Genomic DNA, 23,086 nt, shown 5'->3' with positions numbered 1-23,086 from the left:
GGCGCGGGCGCGGGAAGACACGGTCAAACGGCCTTACAGATGGATCGAGATGCTCTCCTACAAGGCGGCGCGGGCGCGGGAAGACACGGTCAAACGACCGTACAGATGGATCGAGATGCTCTCCTACAAGGCGGCGCGGGCGCGGGAAGACACGGTCAAACGACCGTACAGATGGATCGAGATGCTCTCCTACAAGGCGGCGCGGGCGCGGGAAGACACGGTCAAACGGCCGTACAGATGGATCAAGCTGCTCTCCTACAAGGCGGCGCGGGAAGACACGGTCAAACGACCGTACAGATGGATCGAGATGCTCTCCTACAAGGCGGCGCGGGCGCGGGAAGACACGGTCAAACGGCCGTACAGATGGATCAAGCTGCTCTCCTACAAGGCGGCGCGGGAAGACACGGTCAAACGACCGTACAGATGGATCGAGATGCTCTCCTACAAGGCGGCGCGGGCGCGGGAAGACACGGTCAAACGGCCGTACAGATGGATCGAGCTGCTCTCCTACAAGGCGGCGCGGGCGCGGGAAGACACGGTCAAACGGCCGTACAGATGGATCAAGCTGCTCTCCTACAAGGCGGCGCGGGAAGACACGGTCAAACGACCGTACAGATGGATCGAGATGCTCTCCTACAAGGCGGCGCGGGCGCGGGAAGACACGGTCAAACGGCCGTACAGATGGATCAAGCTGCTCTCCTACAAGGCGGCGCGGGCGCGGGAAGACACGGTCAAACGGCCGTACAGATGGATCGAGATGCTCTCCTACAAGGCGGCGCGGGCGCGGGAAGACACGGTCAAACGGCCGTACAGATGGATCGAGATGCTCAACTCCAAAGAAGCCAGTCGTATTCACCTGAATCAACCACCACAGTAAACCAACCGGCACAACTTCTTTCGACAACATGCAAGCTCATTTTTTCTATATGCCAAATTGGTTCAGGTATATATAAATTGTTCTCATCTGAGTTTGGCTGGGGACAACTTGATTTATTGTACCAGATTGGTTCAGGTGTGAAGGACTTGGTTTCAGAAGCCCGCAGATTGCAACACTTCCTCAACCTCAGAGAGGTGCCACGATTCTCTCCTCCAAGTGCAGAGATGGTTTGACTATAACCAATGACTATAACTTAAATAAAAAATAATAAAATGAAATAAATAAGAAAACAAAGTGACACTTTTTGTGTGTTTTTATTTACTCAAATTCGTGACACAATTCTCTGGTGCGGTCCAGGAGACAGCGCTCGTCTGGAAACTGCTAATCAGAAACTACAGCCGTTTGGACAAACTTCAGTGTCGCTGAAATTCAAAGTCTTTCAGCTTGCATCCTCGTTTTTCATCTATCATCTTAAATATACACTTATTTGGATTCACTTCGGATTGGAAAACCCCTTCTAATGTCGGTTGATTCAGTCCTGGTGCTGTAACTCATATCACGTTTGGACAGCAGTCAGTGTTTGATGTGGATTTTTACACATGCTGATCGATTTCATTGAATGTAAACAGGGAAAAAACTGCACTTCACTGCAAAACCATTCCCTCACAGTGGCTCTTATGCTAAACAGAATAAATTCAGGTAGGTTTTTGGAGAACAGATGATATGACAGTAAGTAGAATAAGAATGTAAAATGATTTTATCCAAAGCAGTCAGAAACTTTCTTCTGTGGAACAAAAGACTCCATTCAGCAAACCCAGATCCATCACTCGCTATCACGGGGAAGTAACAATGCTTCATTTCGTTAACTTTAATGAACATTTGCACATAATGTGTTTCTCAGCATGTATGAATTAGGTGTGTGTGTCTTGTTTCTGCTTCAGTGACGTGGAACATTATCGACGGGAACCTTCCAGAAGCTTCTGTGAGTCATCGACAGACATCACAAAACATCTGAAGAGCATTAAGCTGGAGACCAGATACTGTAACTAAACCCATGATAAAGGTGAGATCAGTGATATCTGGTTTATTCTGTGGGATTTGTGTTTGTTTTCTGTTTTCCAGCTGACATTGAGGATCTTCTGGAGCAGCTGGTTTAAGAGTTCATCAGTTCTCTCTAAGGTCCAGCGAACAATTTCTACCAGCACGAGTTTGACTTTAACATCACTGGTATTTCAGCGTCCTGCAGTACTTGAAACACTGAAATCCAGTGAGATCAGTACACAAACCAGTAAATCATCCTATTTAGTCCCTGTTCCTCCCCTTTTCACTGTCCACAGTAAGATTCAAACCATTATCAGTTTCAAATATAAAGATTGTGACAAAACACAGTTCAGTATTATAAGCACTATATGACGAACAGGTGCGTCCCACTGAGAACCTGTAATAAAGGTCTGTTTATGAATTCCCCTCAAATCCCAGTAGAAAACATCCCTACTCCAGCCCAGTCACACATCAGTAAACAGTCTCTGTTTCAACACAAGCACTTCATACAAAACTCAAGTAATATGCTAATATTTCACGAGTACTTCCTGTAATCAGCAGATAGATCATTGCTGGCCTTCCTTTATATTCATTTACCTCTTCTATTTCTGCCATCGCTGAAAGCATCATTGACTTTAGTCAGAGAGTAGATGCTGAGTTGAATTTTATACAGATGAAAATTACCCTTTTTTTTAACAACTGGCATGTTGTTAAACAACATTATAATCAAACACAGTGTAAATCAGTCGCTCACAACCTTGTTTTTCATGCATGCAAAAAATGAAACATGTTTCTCTCTGGACTAAGGTCTATTATCGTTTTCAAAAAGCCTTTTTTCAAGATTTACACATTTCAATTCATAAAAAATTTTAATTATTGATGGGTTATTACATCCTGGGTCAGGCGTAACAACCCGATGTGGCCAACGACCAGAATGTCAACAGGAAGGAGATCATCAAACAGTAACTAAATTAAATCAGTGATATTTGCTTTACTCTGTTATTCTGTGGGATTTGTGTTTGTTTTCTAGCTGACATTGAGCAGCTTCTGGTGCAGCTGATTGAAGATCATCGGTTCTCTCGGGTCCAGCTAAAGATTTCTTGTAGCACAGGTCTGATATCTGAACCATTATAAAGTACTAGAAAAGCACTAGAGCACAAACCAGCTCAGAAACCCTCATGTATCCCATCATCCTTTTCAGTCCCCAATTTTCTCTCCTTTTTCACTTCAAATCACTATCAAAAAAACAGATACAATCTGCCAATAAAGATTGTTACAAAACACTCTTCAGTACTTATAAGCACAATATGACTCATGACTCATTAATTACAGGTGTGTCCCACTAAGATAAACCTGTAATACAGGTGTGTTTATGAATTCCCCTAAGATCCCAGCACAAAATCCCCATTACAACTCAGTCACATTAAACAGTGTTTCATATCAGTAAACAGACAATCCTGCCTGTTTCAACACAAGCACTTCATAAAACATGTTTTGAATCGTGTATTTTACAGGAATAATGATTGACCTCAAGCAGCGATGAGACCATTTCATTAAAATATTTACAGGAAATGTTTTGCATGTTAATCTTTGTTTAACAGAATATAAAGAAATGAAGTGTATAGTTTCCAAAATTAACATTTATTGGTTCGGCGAAGGAAAAGCTAATTCTGCATCATTGATAAAATATTCAATGACGCCTCAAATGCCCAAACACTCTTGTTGTCTAATACCTTCCAACATGTTTGTGAAGATGTGAGATTCACTGGTTCTGGTGGTTTCTGAGGCGAAAGAACACCAAACTAAACCCAGATCCACCTCTCATTTTCAAAAGGAAGTAACAATGTTGAATTTCAACAGTAACAATAACAAGGCCTATTTTATTAACTTTATATAAAATTTGGGATATGATTTCAACATCACCAATATCTCAACCAAAGTAATAGAAACACTCAAATCAGTGCAGAAAACAGCTCAGACCATTTTTTTGTGTCATTTTTGTGCACAAGCCTTATTGCTCTTAAAACCCTTCCAGTAAGTCAGTTGTGTATCTGTAACATGTTTTACTACATGAGCTTTTCAAGTTCTAGAAGTGAGATGGCCCCCTCTTGTGGCTGGATGAATTTACTGCATTTCAGACTGTGTTGATCCTGCAGTGTTTTATGTCAGATTGTAAATGCAGAGATCAGTTGATCATCAGAGTTGTGATCTGAGTCTCATATCAGAGTCTCTACAGACTAACATTCATCATTTACCTTTGATAACACTCAAATATGAAAATTCTGTCATCATTTTCCCACTTTCATGTCATTCTAATCCGGTATGATTTCTTCTGTGCACCCAAAATAAGATATTTTTTGGAAAATCTTCTTTTGTGGTCCACAGAAAAAAGTAAGTCACACAGGTTTGTAATGACATGAGGGTGAGTAAATTTTGAAATTTATAGTAGGCCTACTTATGTAGCAAAAACAAAACAAAAATAACAAATGTATTCAACAATTTTTTCCTCTTCCCTGTCTGTCTTATACATCTTTAATTTTAACCCTCTGGGGTCTGAGGCTGATGTGGGGTCCTGGTGTAGTTTTGACATGCCCTGACATTTGTGCTTATTTCAGTTGCTTATAAACATGTTAATGACAAAAATCTCATTACACTGTGTTCAGCAGAAACAAATCTACAATAATATGTGAGCAACAAGTATGTACATGTTTGTATTTTTGAGAAAAAAGTCACTGAAATAAGGCCTCAAAACACATACTAAACATTTTTTTCACAAGACTTTTGGGAACTGTATATTTTAGTCTAGAGTTTTTCCTTCACAATAGTGTATGAATAATGCTGTGATTCACACCTTAGGAGATTAAGACCCTGCCCCTAATGCGCCGCATAATGAGCCTTTTAGTGAGAAATATGATTGAGTAAACTAAGAAAGAATGCAATGACAAAAGAAATAAATCATTTTTGTTTGTAGTTTATTTAGAATATAGTTAACAGTTTTACCTGGAAATAAGTCCTGTTCAAAGATATATGTGAACATCACATACCTGGAGTTTCTGCACTGGCGAAAAAACTTTCCTGCATCCAGTTAATTCACACTAGACACACAAAACTTGCAGAATTCATATTTAAACAGTCTTTTTGTGGTTTAATATTCACAGACACTGTATCGCAGTTACAATAAAGAAAATTCACAATCATCGGCTTGATCAAGTTGATCCTTGATCAAAATGAAATTGAAAGTGCTAATTCCTACTTCTTCTAGAATTATTCCTCACTGCGTCTCAAAACGATGCACATGAATCTGACTAAGCTTGATGCATTTTTCTGAGCTATGCGGGTGTTCACTTTCTGTTGCATTCATCGCCTCAGAATTTGCGTCTGAATGGCGCGCAAGCTCCGTGGTCGTGGCCACATTAGTGGATAATGAGCTGACTCACGAACGACTGATATCTCTCTCTTTTCAAACACAGATTACATAAACAGAGAATATTTGTTTTTGATTTGACTTACATGCTTTAAAACCTGACATTTCATCATTTCTTTAGACATATGTCTCATGTTTGTGTGATTAGTTTTCACTAAGTTACAGTTCATTTTCTGAGGACTATCAGAATGGACAAAGAGAGACTGTGCCTCGTGCATCATGTTAGTTTTCTTTATTTTGCAAAAAGCACAACATTTTGTTTTTACTGTCAGTGTATACAAATAAAACAAGACATTCCACAGTTTTTATTTAATATAAAACTCTTATTTATACATCCAAAATTGCTGAAGTATTTTGAGTCTCTTTCTGACTAATAAGAAAAAACCGAAGTGGTATCCCTGGTGTGACCACAGACCTCTGAGTGTTAAAGGATGCATACTTCCGTATTTCAATTGCTCCAACCCGCAGATATTAAAAACAACCAGTGGCAACAGTGTAAAAGTAGCCCAATTCTGTGGAGAAACTGCGGACTGGGCAAAAGTGATTCTCAGGCTCATGGGTATGTTGGAGGCAGCAGCTGCTGTCATACCATTAGGCCTCCTTTCATTCTGTCCCTTTCAGAGATGGGTGAACAATCTCCACTTGAATACCAGTTGACACAAGAACAGGTGCATCAAGATAACAGAACGATGCCCTCTGGCCTTGAAGTCATGGAGGAGGTTGTATCTGACCAAAGGGGTTGCTCTGGGTGTGATTCCCTCTCAAAGGGAGGTAGTCCAAAACGACGCGTCTCTTACAGGCTGGGGGGCAGTCTGACAAACAGAGCAGTCAGAAGATAATGGCCGCTGGCTCTAAAGCACTTTGCACAATTTTTGAAGGGCAGGCACATTCTTGTCAGGTCCGACAACACATCAGTGGTTTATCACATCAACCATCAAGGGGGCACGTGGTCCAGCCTATCCCTTCAGGTATCACAGGAACTGCTGACTTGGGCCTTCCCTCTGTTGTAAGCATGAGCAATTCACATTCCAGGGGTGTCAAACGTGGTGGCAGATTTCTTGCGAGAGGACCAGGCCTGGACTTTACGTTATGTTTTATTATGTTTGTGTGGCCGGCAGACGTCCTCGAGGGTCTGCCGGCATTACTTTCGTTTTGTTCTTTGTTTATTTTGAATTAAAGTTATGTTGTATGTTATCCTCCTTCCCATATATACGAACTGTGTTGCATTGGTGCCGAAACCCGGGAGGAAGGAGGGACATGCTGTCGGAGAGCCCTCGCTGCTGAGGGGGATCGCGGTGCTGCGGAGTTCGGGCAGCGCGGGAGTGGGAAGACCGCAAGAGGTTGCCTAAGGCGGTGGTGCTGGAGCCTAGTGAAAGGTGGGGCGGAGACCCGGATGCCATCGCCGGCCGCCAGGAGGCGGTCGAGGATCGGGCCGTCCACCGAGCGTCCAGTGCCACCACATGGCACCGTGAGTAAGAGCCGCTTGGCAGGCTGAGGACCGAGCGGCAGTGTGTCTGGGAACCGGACCAAGATTTTTTTTTTTCTCTTTTTCCTCTCTCCCCTCTTTCATTCTGTCGCTCCCCTTGCTTCCATCTCCTTTCTCTCGTCTCGTCTGTCCTTACCCCAAGGTGCTGCGGCCGCCGAGACAGGCCCCAGGGGGGAGTAGAGTGCAGTCTCAGGAGTACCCCCCGGCCTGCAAGGGGTGATGGGGGTATGTGACGAGCGGGGCGGGCGAGAGCCGTGAGGGAACGGCGCGAGGCCGGTGACGCTAGTGATAATGAGCATCACCTGCGAGGCACTCCGGCCTCGAGTCTCTCATGGAGGAGCTCCGGAAGCATAAAAGGAGGAGCAACGTCAGTGAAGGACAAGAGACGACCAGGCCTGGACTTTATGTTATGTTTTATTATGTTTGTGTGGCCGGCAGACGTCTGCGAGGGTCTGCCAGCATTACTTTCGTTTTGTTCTTTGTTTATTTTGAATTAAAGTTTTGTTAAATGTTCGCCGGTTCCCGCCTCCTCCTTCCCTTATATACGAACTGTGTTACAATGCCTTTCCCCCGATACCTTTGATCTTGGTGACTATTCACAGGGTCCTTCAAGAAAACACAGGCTGCTGTTAGTAGCGCCAAACTGGCCAGTGAGACCTTGGTTTCCAATGCTGTACAAGCTCCTAGAGTGGGATCCCTGGAGCCTTCCCAGGAGAATGGATCTCCTCCACCAATTGGAGGGTCAGATTTGGCACCTGAATCGAGACCGCCTGCACCTCTGTGTTTGGCCAGAACCACTTTTTAGAGTCTGCGATTGTGAGGTGCAGGACACCATATTGATCTCTAGAGCACCTTCTACAAGAAGTGCTTATGCCTATTGATGGAAGCTCTTCAGTGATTGGTGCAGAGAGCATGTAGTGGCCCCAGAGTACTGCCCTGTTTTCTGCGTTCACCGTTTGAGAATAATAGGGCAGCTTCTACCTTAAGAGTCTATATAGCTGCATTTTCAGCATATCGTGCTAATAGATGGTCAGCCATTGGGGACTGGATACCTTGGTTACTCAGTGTCTTAGAAGTGCTCAATGACTGCGCCCTCCTCAGTCCACTCGGGTGCCCTCATGGGACCTGAGCCTAGTCCTGAAATCTCTTACATTGCCCCAGTTTAAACTTCTGGAGCAGAGTGACCTTATCTGGGTCTCACTGAAGACAGCGTTTCTTTTGGCCATTACTTCAACTAAGATTTTGAGTGAACTCCACGCGTTAGTTAACATATCCTGTATGCGATGGAATGCAGATGACTCAGTAGTGATTGGCTCTCTGCCATTTTTAGAAACCAGGGTATTGAACTGGCATATTTAACCCTACGGTACTGAGTACACAGGAGGAAAGTGGAAGCAGACTTTTGTACCCAGTAAGAGCTCTCCAGGGCTATCTGATGGTCACAGAAGTTTTTTTTGGCAATCAGACCAATTTTTTCTTTGTTATGAGGGGCCAAAAAGACGTCAGCCCCTCTCAAAGCAGAGATTGATGCACTGGGTAGTTGAGGTTATCACCCATGTTTACAAATCTTATAATTATCCAGTGCCATTGGGGGTGAGATGCCATTCAACAAGGGGCATCTCAACGTCTTAGGCTGCACTACAAGGTGTCCCTCTAATTGACATCTGTGCAACATCAACATCAACAAAAAATTCCTTTTCCAGATACTACAGGGTTGATGTGGCTGCTTCCGCTACTATTGAAGCAGCTGTCCTGTCTGGACCCTCAACTTCCTCTTAACCCTTTGATGCACAAGCTATGAAAACCCCTTCTAATGCGCAACATGGGTCAAAAATGACCCGTATTCATTTCCTATGTAATTTCAATCATGGTTGAGTGTTTCTTTGCTGAATCTTTGAAAGAAATGTATTTTATCATTAATTTATTCCAGGTATTCCTTAAATATATTGTTTTTGATTGACAAAAATCATTATGTTCATTTTTTCTTTCTTACTTTATAAACAAACACAGTTTCTACATCAATTTTACACACATGGGTCAAAAATGACCCGTATTCATTTCCTATGTAATTTCAGTCATGACTGAGTGTTTCTTCGCTGAATCTTTGAAAGAAATGTATTTTATCATTTATTTATTCCAGGTATTCCTTAAATATCTTGTTTTTGATTTTCTACAAATAATTATGTTTATTTTTTCTTTCTTTTTTTCATAAACAAACACAGGTTTTGTATTTCTACATCAATTTTACACACATGGGTCAAAAATTACCCATATAGAAACCTTTGCAAATTTTCGCAAGAAGGAACATATTTACTGCAGACAACTGTTCATCCGCCACACATTTCATGTCTCAACATGGCTGCTTTTGTATATTTGATGGATGAAAGGCATATTATATTTCATATAATAGGCTGTATATTATATTTCATAATTTGTATTTTTTGTCATAAACCAATGCTACTGGTCACCTTTTACATCTATCAGTGTTCCTGAAAAGTAACAGTTTTGAACAAGGTTTCTGTCCAACAGTGAAAATATATAATAAGTGTATTGATCAACAGTGATTTTGAATTTCTTTATCTAGAGTGTTAATGGCTGGTCCTCAACAGAACTGAGGTGGATGATGACATCACTGTAAAAAAAGCTGAAAGTGTACTTTGCGAACAGTCAAACGCAATTTAAATGTGTATGTGCAGGGTTGCACATACACAGTTACAGAAATCCGGCGGAAATTATAAAAAGTTACAAAAATCTGTATGCTGACCCTCACAAATTAAAAATTATGAAATATATAGCCTAATATATTAAATATAATAAGACTTACATCCATCAAATATACAAAAGTAGCCTTGTTAAGATGTAAAATGTGTGGCAGATGAACAGTTGTCTGCAATAAATATGTTCCTACTTGCAAAAATTTGCAAATCTTAAAGATTTCTATATGGGTCATTTTTGACCCATGTGTGTAAAATTGATGTAGAAACTGTTTGTTTATAAAGTAAGAAAGAAAAATAAACATAATTATTTGTAGAAAATCAAAAACAAGATATTTAAGGAATACCTGGAATAAATAAATGATAAAATAAATTTCTTTCAAAGATTCAGCGAAGAAACACTCAGTCATGACTGAAATTACATAGGAAATGAATACGGGTCATTTTTGACCCATGTGTGTAAAATTGATGTAGACAGACAAAAACTGTGTTTGTTTATAAAGTAAGAAAGAAAAAATGAACATAATGATTTTTGTCAATCAAAAATAAGATATTTAAGGAATACCTGGAATAAATGAATGATAAAATACATTTCTTTTAAAGATTCAGCAAAGAAACACTCAACCATGATTGAAATTACATAGGAAATGAATACAGGTCATTTTTGACCCATGTTGCGCATTAGAAGGGTAGTGATACAAAAATGATTTTTATTAAAAAAGTAAGAAAGAAAAAATTAAAATGAGGATTTGTGATGATCAAAAACAAGTTAATTGAGGAATACCTGGAATACTGAATGATTAAAATAATTTCTTGCAAAGATATAGAAAATAAAAACTCAGCCGGGTCATTTTTGACCCATGTTGTGCATCAAAGGGTTAAGGGTAAGCGGGATGTCCTTGTGACCTTGTTGTTATAAGTCATCCAGTGTGAAGCACTGCCTCTAGCAGTCAGGAAGAATGAAATAGAACGAGATTTATGTATGTAACTGTGGTTCTATGAGTTCTGAATGACCACCAGAACTTTCTGTTAGACTGAGAAGATTCTGTAGGAACGATCGCAGGAAGTCACAGGGTTAAATAGGGGAGCACCCTAAGTGATCCTGGTCACGAGGGACTTGGTATTAAACTCGACCTATGCATTTGCAACAAGAGATAATATCCAGTGTGAAGCACTGATGGTCTGATGGTCATCCAGAACTCATAAAACCACAGTTATATCTGTTACTCTCATTCTCTGCGAGGTGTTCTAACCATAAATATCTATGCTTCTAATGAAGTACTGGTTCCATCCCTGATGTACGGGCATAATCTACAGTAACATTGTCATTTCTCTGTTCTTGCTCTACTTCATCTGCCAGTTTATCCCCTACTCTTCATAGCTCTGCTGCCGCCATGTTTCCAACACCTGGCCCCGCCTTGATACAATGATTGACAGGGCGGGGACGTGATTGGCTCGGAATGCATTTTCAAATCCACATAGAATTTTGCTACATTTATTGCTGGACATTTAATGAAAATGCAATCGCGAGTGTCTTAACATGTGAGTGTAAATGCAATTAGAAAAATAACATTTAAATGGTAATTTTGCTACAATTTCTGCTTGAACTTGTTAAACATATATAATATTTTCATTTTAATTTTGCAACACATAAAGTGTTGAAATATGTTTAATTATATGTTAAAACTAGTAGGAAATAGCAAATGTTAATTATAGTATTGAATTTAAATGATCATTTCGCTCCAAACATTGCACATATGGTATGGAAAATGTAAATTTAAATATAGCAATGCATTACTGATTACTGTATTTAAATTTACATTTTCCATACCATATGTGCAATTCTTATTTTCAAATCATCATATTAGAATGATTTCTGAAGGATCATGTGACACTGAAGACTGGAGTAATGATACTGAAAAATTTGTCTGTAATAACTTTTTTCAATATTAGGCCTACTGTTTTTTTTTTGTTTTTTTTTCCTTAACACACACACACACACACACACACACACACACACACACATATATATATATATATATATATATATATATATATATATATATATATATAATAATAATAATACAAAGACCAAAACACCAAGAATCAACAAAAATAAACAAGGACAGACCACATAATAATTATATATATATATATATATATATATATATATATATATATATATATATATATATATATATATTCCAAATAAAAATAAATAAAAAAAAACCTTTAACTACCCAACATATTCAAAAAAGGGGTCCCAGGTCTTAAAACTTTTTTCTTGGGAGCCCCTTAACAAATGTCTAATTTTTTCCAGTTTGGCAAGGCCTACTGTTTTTGATTGTATCTTTTTTCATTCGTATTTTTTTTTATAACTAAAGGCATTAATAATATGTTACAAGAAATAAAAAAGGTGCACTATCTTACAAGGGTGAGATATAATACTTTTACAATCAGGTGCAGAGCTAAATCTATGGACACGCCTCATAGAAAACGTTTTAAACATGGAGAAATAAGAAGTACTTTTGTACAGTTCTGTTGTTTTATTCTACATGAAGCATGGGAGAAGTGTTGGAACAGTTCGAAACTGATCTCTTCGTTGCACCTACAGTAAATAAAGCTTAATTTCTTCCACTGATTAGGAGATGAGACAGAATCAAGCACTTTATAAATAAATAAATAAATAAATAGCTTTTATATATTTTAAAGATCTTTGACGCCTGTATTTCTGTCTACACTGTGGAAAAGCAGTGTGTTTTCCCGCTCCAGTCCACTAGGTGGTGTCAATACACCATAAGTTGCCACAAAAGTAAAAGAAGAAAGCAAAAGAAGAAAACTACTGTCCGGGGTCTGATCTGATCCTCTATGATCTGATCGCGCAAAAGATGATCATCTGAGGTGAGTAAAAAATTACTATTTTCCTATAATGTGGACAACATGTCACTACATGTGCTACAAAATGTGGAAAACACGTTACTAAAATGAAGAGGACGTGAAAATGTTTCCACATGTTGTAAGGTTTTAACACGTGCATCACGTCTGACCACATGTCTCAGAATAAACTTTTTATATACTGTATATTGTTATGGGTCAAAGACATTTAGATATTTAGACATTTAGATGTCCGCATCAAAAAAATTACAAAAGTGATTTTTTAGGCTACATAGAAAACACATTAAATGCAAGTAAAGTGTCTACTTTTAATTTTTCAAATACGTTTTGGGGAATGATACGTCAAAATGTGGGTGAAATAACGACCAATTGTCATTAAGTGTAACACTTATTTATGTAAAATTGAAACATACTTATTCTGACCTGTATTGAAATATAGAAAAGAATAAGTGAACATACTAAACTTATTGTATTAATATGCTGTTGTTTATTTTATACACATGAACATATCTAAGCATTGGCATATACACAGATAGACAAATGGAGATTTAATTACGAGTTTGTATGATACTGTTCAATAAAATAAATAAATAACGTTATACATTTCAGCCGCTTTTGGTGATGACGTAATCTCCGACGGCTGCTAGACACGATTAAGTCTGAAAAAATGATCGGAAAATAAAGCATATTCAAGATTGGAATGAGGTTGACTCATAAGCATGTATCGCTGATCCTTTTTTTTCTTCAAAATCATAACGCTTTTTCTATTTTTTCACTGGAAAGTCGAAGCTCTGCGCATGCGCATCATTTGAATCCTAACGGTCAACTACCACTGTTCGCTGAAGGAAAGGGTAAGCTCTTTTGTATTAGTAGTTTTAAACAATTTAATTTTAAGTATTGGTTTTTGTATTTGTATATTTTACTTTTTAAATCGTTTAAAACTTTTCTGCTTCATATTGTCCTGTTCGCGCCCCCGATCCCATTTGATTTGTGTTATTTGCACACCCCACACAAATGAATTAGCCTATTGGTGTTGGAGCATCTATAACGTTATCGTAAAAAAATCACAGTAATTGACAGTAATCATTTAGTACTTTCTAATGATATTGCTATCTTTATTAATATTTTAGATATAATCTAAGATAGATAGCTAGGGCGAGCGTGGTTTCAACATCAAGTCGCATGGGCTCCAACTTCGTCCCGCCTCTTTGCCCATTTTCAGTTATCCGCGAGTGACGTGCGGTCATGTGCAGCTAAGATGGCCGCGGCCTCATTTACGCGTCAAAACTGCTGTTCAGAACTCTATGGGTGACGTCACGGACACTACTTCCATATTTTTTACAGTCTATGGTTTGGAGATAGACAGGGGTGGGTAGACACAGTCAGTATAGATTACAACAGGAGTTAAAGGTAAATTGTGTAGTTGTATGATTATCCAAGTTGTTACCTTTTAAAATAATCAATTATCAGTCGCTGTGTACATTTAATGTAATATAATAAATAATTCGCAGCTTCTGACATTTTAATCCAGCTACATATCCAGGATAAAGCGTAAATGTATAATGGATAGTGATGAATATTAACATATTTAATAATGAATGAATCCGGATTTACCACAGAATGTGGTTTGCTAACTCTCTCAAGACAAAGCTAACAGTATAGTAACTTACTTACTGAAGCAATTTTTCTATCATGGTGGAGCTCCATTTAGTATTCTTCAGTGATTTTTTTTTATTTATTTATTTTTATTTTTTTTTTCCCAGTGTATGAGAAAGAATAGTCAATGTAGTGAAAATCGTGTAGTGTATTCCAGCCTTTAGTGAGAAGCATGCGCCTGCTGCAGCCATGGAACGGCAGCAAAGTTCCTTGATTACTACGCTGGAATGAGAGTATAGTTCCTAGCCATATCAGCCTAGAAAATCGCAACTTTTCATTTTCCGCCGATCCATGATAACATGATATTTTTAGTGATATTTGTAAATTGTCTTTCTAAATGTTTTGTTAGCATGTTGCTAATGTACTGGTAAATGTGGTTAAAGTTACCATCGTTTATTACTGTATTCACAGAGACAAGAGCCATTGTTATTTTCATTTTTAAACACTTGCAGTCTGTATAATGCATAAACACAACTTCATTCTTTATAATTCTCTCCAACAGTGTAGCATTAGCCGTTAGCCAAGAAGCATACTATCAAACTCATTCAGAATCAAATGTAAACATCCAAATAAATACTATACTTGCATATCTGCATATGCTGCATGACGAATGTTTTGTAAAGATCCATTTTGAGGGTTATATTAGCTGTGTGAACTTTGTTTATGCAATGTATTCTAGAGTCGCGAGCTTGGGGGCGGGGAGCGTGAACATTTAAAGGGGAAGCAAGCTGAATTGACGCATTTATAATGATGCCCCAAAATAGGCAGTTAAAAAAAATGAATAAAAAAAATCTATAGGGAGCTGAAACTTCACAGACACATTCAGGGGACACCTTAGACTTATATTACATCTTAAAAAAAAAGCATTCTATGGCACCTTTTAAATTTTATTTATTTTTTTTTTATAAATTGCTCCTTCAGCTTTACCGAAATTTGTTTGTCTGCGCGAATCATTGCACACCTGAGTGCTTTTGTGAATGAATGTCAATACAAAGGGACAATACAAAACATATAGTATCCAGAGTGATACTGGATACAGCAGTAATGAAGGTGAGAGCACTTTATTACAGTTCATCGGAGTTGAATTACGGATATAAAGTTATAAAGTTTACCAGATTATTAAAGGTGCCTTCGAATTAAAAATTGAATTTACCTTGGCATAGTTAAATAACAAGAGTTCAGTACGTGGAAATGACGTACAGTGAGTCTCAAACACCATTGTTTCCTCCTCCTTATATAAATCTAATTTGTTTAAAAGACCTCCGAAGAACAGGCGAATCTCAACATAACACCGACAGTTATATAAAAGTCGGCATCATTAATATGTACGCCACCAATATTTGCATATGCCAGCTCATGTTCAAGGCATTACACAAGGGCAGCCAGTATTAACGTCTGGATCTGTGCACAGCTGAATCATCAGACTAGGTAAGCAAGCAAGAACAATAGCGAAAAATGGCAGATGGAGCAATAATAACTGACATGATCCATGATATCATGATATTTTTAGTGATATTTGTAAATTGTCTTTCTAAATGTTTCATTAGCATGTTGCTAATTACTGTTAAATATGGTTAAAGTTACCATCGTTTCTTACTGTATTCATGGAGACAAGCCTGTCGTTATTTTCATTTTTTAAACACTTGCAGTCTGTATAATGGATAAACACAACTTCATTCTTTATAAATCTCTCCAACAGTGTAGCATTAGCCGTTAGCCACGGAGGACAGCCTCAAACTCATTCAGAATCAAATGTAAATATCCAAATAAATACCATACTTGCGCGATTAGACGTTGCATGACGAACACTTTGTAAAGATCCCATTTTGAGGGTTTTATTAGCTGTGTGAACTTTGTTTATGCTGTTTAAGGCAAGCGCAAGCTCCGTGGACGGAGAGCACGAGAATTTAAAGGGGCCGCAACCCTGAATCGGCTTATATTTAATGATGCCCCAAAATAGGCAGTTAAAAAAACTGAATTAAAAAAAATCTATGGGGTATTTTGAGCTGAAACTTTACAGACACATTCAGGGGACACCTTAGACTTATATTACATCTTTTAAAAAGACGTTCTACAGCACCTTTAAGCACCACCCGAAAAAGCCATAATGTCTTTATATATTTGTTTAATGTTAGTTGTAACGAGTGTTTCTGTGTACTTTGCTGTGTATGTTGATGATGTTGATGAGCAAAGAGGTTGGTGTTTATTCTTAATTCTTATTTGGGTTATTTTAGACCAGATGGAGGTGAAAAAGAAAAGGAAAGAATCAAATGAGGTGGAGGAACATCATTTCATCACTGGAGGAAAATCTTTGACTTTCTCACAGACTGAAAAGACTGAAGCCAAGAAGTCATTCACCTGCCCTCAGTGTGGAGAGAGTTTCTCACATAAAAGAAGTCTCAGGGAGCACATGAGTACTCATTCTAAAGAGAATCTGTTGACATGTGACCAGTGTGGAGAGAGTTTTGCACGTAAAAGAAGTCTCAGGGAGCACATGAGTACTCATTCTAAAGAGAAAATGTTGACAAGTGACCAGTGTGGAGAGAGTTTCTCACATAAAAGAAGTCTCAGGGAGCACATGAGTACTCATTCTAAAGAGAATCTGTTGACATGTGACCAGTGTGGAGAGAGTTTCTCACATAAAAGAAGTCTCAGGGAGCACATGAGTACTCATTCTAAAGAGAATCTGTTGACATGTGACCAGTGTGGAGAGAGTTTTGCACGTAAAAGAAGTCTCAGGGAGCACATGAGTACTCATTCTAAAGAGAAAATGTTGACAAGTGACCAGTGTGGAGAGAGTTTCGCAAGTAAAAGAAGTCTCGAGGAGCACATGAGTACTCATTCTAAAGAGAATCTGTTGACATGTGACCAGTGTGGAGAGAGTTTTGCACGTAAAAGAAGTCTCAGGGAGCATATGAGTACTCATTCTAAAGAGAATCTGTTGACAAGTGACCAGTGTGGAGAAAGTTTCACATGTGAAAGAAGTCTCAGGGAGCACATGTGTACTCATTCTAAAGAGAATCTGTTGACAAGTGACCAGTGTGGAGAGAGTTTTGCAAGTAAAAGAAGTCTCGAGGAGCACATGAGTACTCATTCTAAAGAGAAACTGTTGACATGTGACCAGTGTGGAGAGAGTTTCGCAAGTAAGAGAAGTCTCAGGGAGCACATGGGTACTCATTCTAAAGAGAATCTGTTGACATGTGACCAGTGTGGAGAAAGTTTCTCACGTAAAAGAAGTCTCAGGGAGCACATGAGTACTCATTCTAAAGAGAATCTGTTGACAAGTGACCAGTGTGGAGAGAGTTTTGCAAGTAAAAGAAGTCTCGAGGAGCACATGAGTACTCATTCTAAAGAGAAACTGTTGACATGTGACCAGTGTGGAGAGAGTTTCGCAAGTAAGAGAAGTCTCAGGGAGCACATGGGTACTCATTCTAAAGAGAATCTGTTGACATGTGACCAGTGTGGAGAAAGTTTCTCACGTAAAAGAAGTCTCAGGGAGCACATGAGTACTCATTCTAAAGAGAAAATGTTGACAAGTGACCAGTGTGGAGAGAGTTTCGCAAGTAAAAGAAGTCTCGAGGAGCACATGAGTACTCATTCTAAAGAGAAAATGTTGACAAGTGACCAGTGTGGAGAGAGTTTCGCAAGTAAAAGAAGTCTCGAGGAGCACATGAGTACTCATTCTAAAGAGAATCTGTTGACATGTGACCAGTGTGGAGAGAGTTTTGCACGTAAAAGAAGTCTCAGGGAGCACATGAGTACTCATTCTAAAGAGAAACTGTTGACATGTGACCAGTGTGGAGAGAGTTTCGCAAGTAAGAGAAGTCTCAGGGAGCACATGAGTACTCATTCTAAAGAGAAAATGTTGACAAGTGACCAGTGTGGAGAGAGTTTCGCAAGTAAAAGAAGTCTCGAGGAGCACATGGGTACTCATTTTAAAGAGAATCTGTTGACATGTGACCAGTGTGGAGAAAGTTTCTCACGTAAAAGAAGTCTCAGGGATCACATGGGTACTCATTTTAAAGAGAAAATGTTGACATGTGACCAGTGTGGAGAAAGTTTCACATGTGAAAGAAGTCTCAGGGAGCACATGGGTACTCATTCTAAAGTGAACCTGTTGACATGTGACCAGTGTGGAGAGAGTTTTGCACGTAAAAGAAGTCTCAGGGAGCACATGAGTACTCATTCTAAAGAGAATCTGTTGACATGTGACCAGTGTGGAGAAAGTTTCACACGTAAAAGAAGTCTCAGGGATCACATGAGTACTCATTCTAAAGAGAATCTGTTGACATGTGACCAGTGTGGAGAAAGTTTTGCACGTAAAAGAAGTCTCAGGGAGCACATGAGTACTCATTCTAAAGAGAAAATGTTGACATGTGACCAGTGTGGAGAGAGTTTCGCAAGTAAAAGAAGTCTCGAGGTGCACATGAGTACTCATTCTAAAGACAATCTGTTCACATGTGACCAGAAACCTTACAAGTGTTCACACTGCGACAAGAGTTTCCTTGTATCAGAAAATCTGAAAATGCATGAGACGATCCACAAGGCAGAGACACTTAACAAGTGTTCATACTGCGACAAGATTTTCAGTCTGTCACAAAATCTGAAAAGACATGAGAGGATCCACACTGGAGGGAAACCTTACAAGTGTTCATACTGCGACAAGAGTTTCAATCGGTCAGAACATCTGGGAAAACATGAGATGAGCCACACTGGAGAGAAACCTTACAAGTGTTCATACTGCAAAATGAGATTCTGTCACTCAGGAAGCCTGAAAAAACATGAGAGGATCCACACCGGAGAGAAACCATACAAGTGTTCATACTGCGACAAAAGATTTACTACTTCAGCATCAGTAAAAAGACATGAGATGATCCACACCGGAGAGAAACCTTACAAGTGTATATGCTGTGACATGAGATTCAGATATTTACAAAGACTGAAAGTACACAGGGAAAGACAGCATTTGTAGCCCTCCAGTTCGCACTGACTGCTACAAGCGAGACACAAACCTGGGCCGTCTGCATGAGAGGTTGGCATTCTAACAAGGAGGTTAAAGACCGCAGTCTCTAGCATCACTCACTGGAGCACCTCTTGAGATCAGGGGAGTGAGGTTTACAGGCACAGCCCTTACCAGCCTACGTATGTTACACATTTCTGTGGCTACGTCCGAAACGGCCTACTTCTTTACTATTTAGTAGGGGAAAAGCAGTAGGCGAGCAAATAAGGATGTCCAAAGCAAAAGAGTATGCGAAAATGACCTGGGTACTAATTCTTGTGAGATTCGGCCGTGCGTCTACTTAAACGGGCAGTCGTGGCCTAATGGATAGAGAGTCGGACTTATCGGGAGAGTATACGTCATAATCAAACACGGAGGAGAAAAGTGAGTATTAAAAACCAAAAACACGGTTCCTTTTGTTAAAGTCACATTTGTTGAACTACTGTAGAGTAAACTGCTGAATGTGTAAATATGCTGGACACTATAGTTGTGACTTTACAGTAAAAACACGTTTATTATATGTAAATAACAGGGAGCTCTAGTAAACACACATAACTTAATTCTCCGAAGAGGATACATCTTAAAGATGCTTACTTAATGTTTATTTAACCTCTGATAGGAAAATATTTTTTTAAACGTGCCCTCGAATTAAAAATTTAATTTATCTTGGCAAAGTTGAATAACAAGAGTTCAGTACAAGGAAATGACATACAGTGAAACTCCATTGTTTCCTCCTTCTTATATCTCATTTGTTTAAAAGACCTCAGAAGAACAGGCGAATCTCAACAAAACACAGACTTTTACGTAACAGTCGGGGTTTACGCCCCCAATATTTGCATATGCCAGCCTACGTTTCCAACATTATAAAAGGCATTAGACAAGGGCAGCCAGTAACGTCTGGATCTGTACACAGCTGAATCATCAGACTAGGTAAGCAAGCAAGAACAACAGCGAAAAATGGCAGATGGGGCAATAATAACTGACATGATCCATGATAACATGATATTTTTAGTGATATTTGTAAATTATCTTTCTAAATGTTTCGTTAGCATGTTGCTAATGTACTGTTAAATGTGGTTAAAGTTACCATAATTTCTTACTGTATTCACGGAGACCAGAGTCGTCGCTATTTTCATTTTTAAACACTTGCAGTCTGTATAATTCATAAACACAACTTCATTCTTTATAAATCTCTCCAACAGTGTAGCACTAGCTGTTAGCCACGGAGCACTATCAAACTCATTCAAAATCAGAAGTAAACAATATAACAGTATACAATACTCACATAATCCGATGCATGTATGCCGCATGCATGACGAACACTTTGTAAATATCCATTTTGAGGGTTATATTTGCTGTGTAAACTTTAAGGCACTGTTTAAGGCAAGCGTGAGCTCTGTGGGCGGAGAGCACGGGATTTAAAGGGGCCGCAGCATAAAATCGGCGAGTTTATAATTATGCCCCAAAATAGGCAGTTAAAAAAAATTAATAAAAAAAAAATCTATGGGGTATTTTGAGCTGAAACTTCAGACACATTCAGGGGACACCTTAGACTTATATTACATCTTTTAAAAACATAATCTAGGGCACCTTTAAGTATTATGACTTATTGATGAATTATGTTCTATGAGTGATGTGTGTGTGCTATTATGTAGAATTCACTGTTGTCAACACTTGTTTATTTGCATTATTTTCATTCATGTAAACAATGTACACTTATCTAGACAGACTTAAGTTATCTATTCTATTTGTCTGTTAGTACTGTTAATAAAACAAGGAACATTTGTGTTGGATAAAAAGTGAGTTAAAATAAATCTTCAACTACCTCAACATTTAAATGTAGATTTGAGCACATAAATCTCAGAGGAAACTTGAATCATGTCTGATGTTACAGGGACAGAAATGAATACAAAGTCTATTTAAATCTTAAGTTGTAGTTTATTTTAATTAATGTAATTTCAAACAGAGTTATTACAGCACTTTTCTGATTCTTGATGTCTGTATGTTTGCTGCAGAGGTTTTGTGTTGGAGCAGGACCTACAAGGAAAGGTGACGTTTGTGAACAAAAAAGAAAAAAGAACCTGAAACAAAAATTTAAAGATCATTTTGTTACTTCTAATACAGAAATCAGATGACATTGTGCAGTTAAAATGACTGCTTTTTTATTATGTTTGTGCATTTTTGTAGGATGTGAAATGTCCTCTGACTGGTGTGAACACTGAGGATGGAGAGCCACAGCAGATCCTGGGAATGGTGGAGAGCCATGGATGAGACCCTCCATCACTCCACCTGCCCTTACTGTCTCATCTGACCTGATGTTGATTTGATTTATTCATCCTCAGTGAGTCCAGAGCCAGCAAGAGCATCTAGACAAAGACCAAAGGACTGGTTTCTGAAAAGCATCATCAAATAATGTCATGAAGTTTCTGGAAATCAGGCTCCATTGACTGATATTGTATGAACAGAAACCAGCTGGAAAAACTTGATCAAAATCACCTTTTGTGTTGAGAAAAAAAAAAAGAAAAAAAAAACGAACAGATTGAGCAGCGTGAAGCCGAGTTAATAATAACGGAATTTATATGTTTGGGTGAACTAACCCGTTATGCCTCCAAATAGAAACTGTATGACATGTATGTATGCATTTATATTATAGTAGTAGTACCTTGAAAAAGTAAACTTTAAACAGCTTTAATCAGCTTTAATGAATGCTGACATGAGTGAATTGTAAAATGTTTTAATCTGTTTATTTAGTCATGCTGATGGAGAACACATGAATGTTTGCAGCAGCCAGATTGTCCCACACATCTGGTTTCACTCTTACTTCAAGGTTGTGGGGTTCAGGGGTCCATCATCATGGTCTTCCTCATCCTCTGGATCAACAATGTCCCCATTGAGAAGTGCAGTAGTGAGGGACATGATGGATGAAGGTGTTCATCAGCTGCTTGGTCAAAATAAAGCTGCAGAACTGGCACAGCTGTGTTGAGATAGCAGCAGGACTACAAATATGTGATTGTTATATCAATAAATTTGAATAAAGCTTTGTTTTGTTGACTTGTATATGCATTTATTTGTCATTATTTTATTAATTTACTTATTTATTATGTTATAAGTAAATTTATACATTTTATTACTTCATGCATTAATTCATTGTTTGACTGTAAATTCACATCAGCTGTATTTGTCTAGTGTGTATTCATGCACAGCCGTCATAAAACTTTTTTTATAAAAATTAAATTATTAATTATTATTAAAATAAAAATTTTGCTTGTTTTACTAAAGAAGTAAAATGAAAAGTAATATAATTACGTTTTGGTTTATGGTTAATGTTGGTGTGTGCTAGCATAGCAATTCATTCTGGGGTAATCTAAGTTTTTAATTAGTTTATACTTACATTTTTTTGAGTATAAAATCAGTCTTCTCCAAAGGTGAGATCTTTGAGCAGCTGTCCGGCGTCTCCTCTGTGCACTAGGTAGGGTTGTGGAGTTACTGGTGCTGTGAAGTGTTAGTGCACCTGTCACTCATATCTTTATTTTTATTGCAGGACCTATAATTGCATACAAGATCAGGGAAAATACCATAGTGGTATCTTTAACAAGGAACAATAATGACAAAAAAAAAAAAGTGTATACATCATAGGTTGAGATTAAATACACAAAGTATGATGATGAGGTTAAATATTTTTAATACATCATAATGCACAGAAAATTTTATTTTCATTTATTTGTTTATTTATAAGCCTGAGGGATGAAACTAGAGCTAATTCAACCAGAAAAAGAGGGAAACAAATAAGATTTATTACACTTTTGCTTGTTTTTGTCTTTGTTGTGTTGCTGTACAATACTTTGGTCTACTTTGAAAGGGCTCTATAAATAGACTTGAGAAAATCAAAGCCTTAATCAAGCAACAGCGTGATTTGTAGCATATTACTGCTGGATGGTATGAAGAAAAGACGGGAACAGGAAGCTAACCTGTTTGGTGACCCCTGACCACTTGA

General features: G+C 38.5%; 1 protein-coding gene across 11 annotated transcripts; it reads left to right on the top strand.

Moving 5' to 3' along the window:
* The first annotated feature begins 12,360 nt into the window (after window positions 1–12,360).
* LOC137026782 (zinc finger protein 91-like) lies at window positions 12,361–22,143 on the top strand. Of its 11 annotated transcripts, none has more exons than XM_067394274.1 (6): window positions 12,362–12,443; window positions 13,221–13,288; window positions 15,015–15,143; window positions 16,328–19,476; window positions 21,108–21,141; window positions 21,280–22,143. In XM_067394274.1, the coding sequence occupies exons 3-4, from the start codon at window positions 15,071–15,073 to the stop codon at window positions 19,063–19,065; spliced, it is 2,811 nt and encodes a 936-aa protein (XP_067250375.1). In that variant the 5' UTR covers window positions 12,362–12,443; window positions 13,221–13,288; window positions 15,015–15,070; the 3' UTR covers window positions 19,066–19,476; window positions 21,108–21,141; window positions 21,280–22,143. The 11 variants fall into 11 exon arrangements, 9 of the variants coding, with proteins under 9 accessions (XP_067250377.1, XP_067250375.1, XP_067250376.1 ...); XM_067394271.1 differs by lacking the exon at window positions 15,015–15,143 and having other exon boundaries at window positions 12,377–12,443; window positions 13,047–13,288; window positions 21,280–21,433; window positions 21,844–22,143; XM_067394270.1 differs by lacking the exon at window positions 15,015–15,143 and having other exon boundaries at window positions 12,377–12,443; window positions 13,047–13,288; window positions 21,280–21,722; window positions 21,844–22,143.
* Window positions 22,144–23,086: the final 943 nt, after the last annotated feature.

Source organism: Chanodichthys erythropterus, chromosome 9 (assembly GCF_024489055.1).
Source record: "Chanodichthys erythropterus isolate Z2021 chromosome 9, ASM2448905v1, whole genome shotgun sequence".
Lineage (NCBI taxonomy): Eukaryota > Metazoa > Chordata > Actinopteri > Cypriniformes > Xenocyprididae > Chanodichthys > Chanodichthys erythropterus.
The sequence above is the reverse complement of the archived record's forward strand: the minus strand, read 5'-3'. Positions and strand labels throughout refer to the sequence as shown.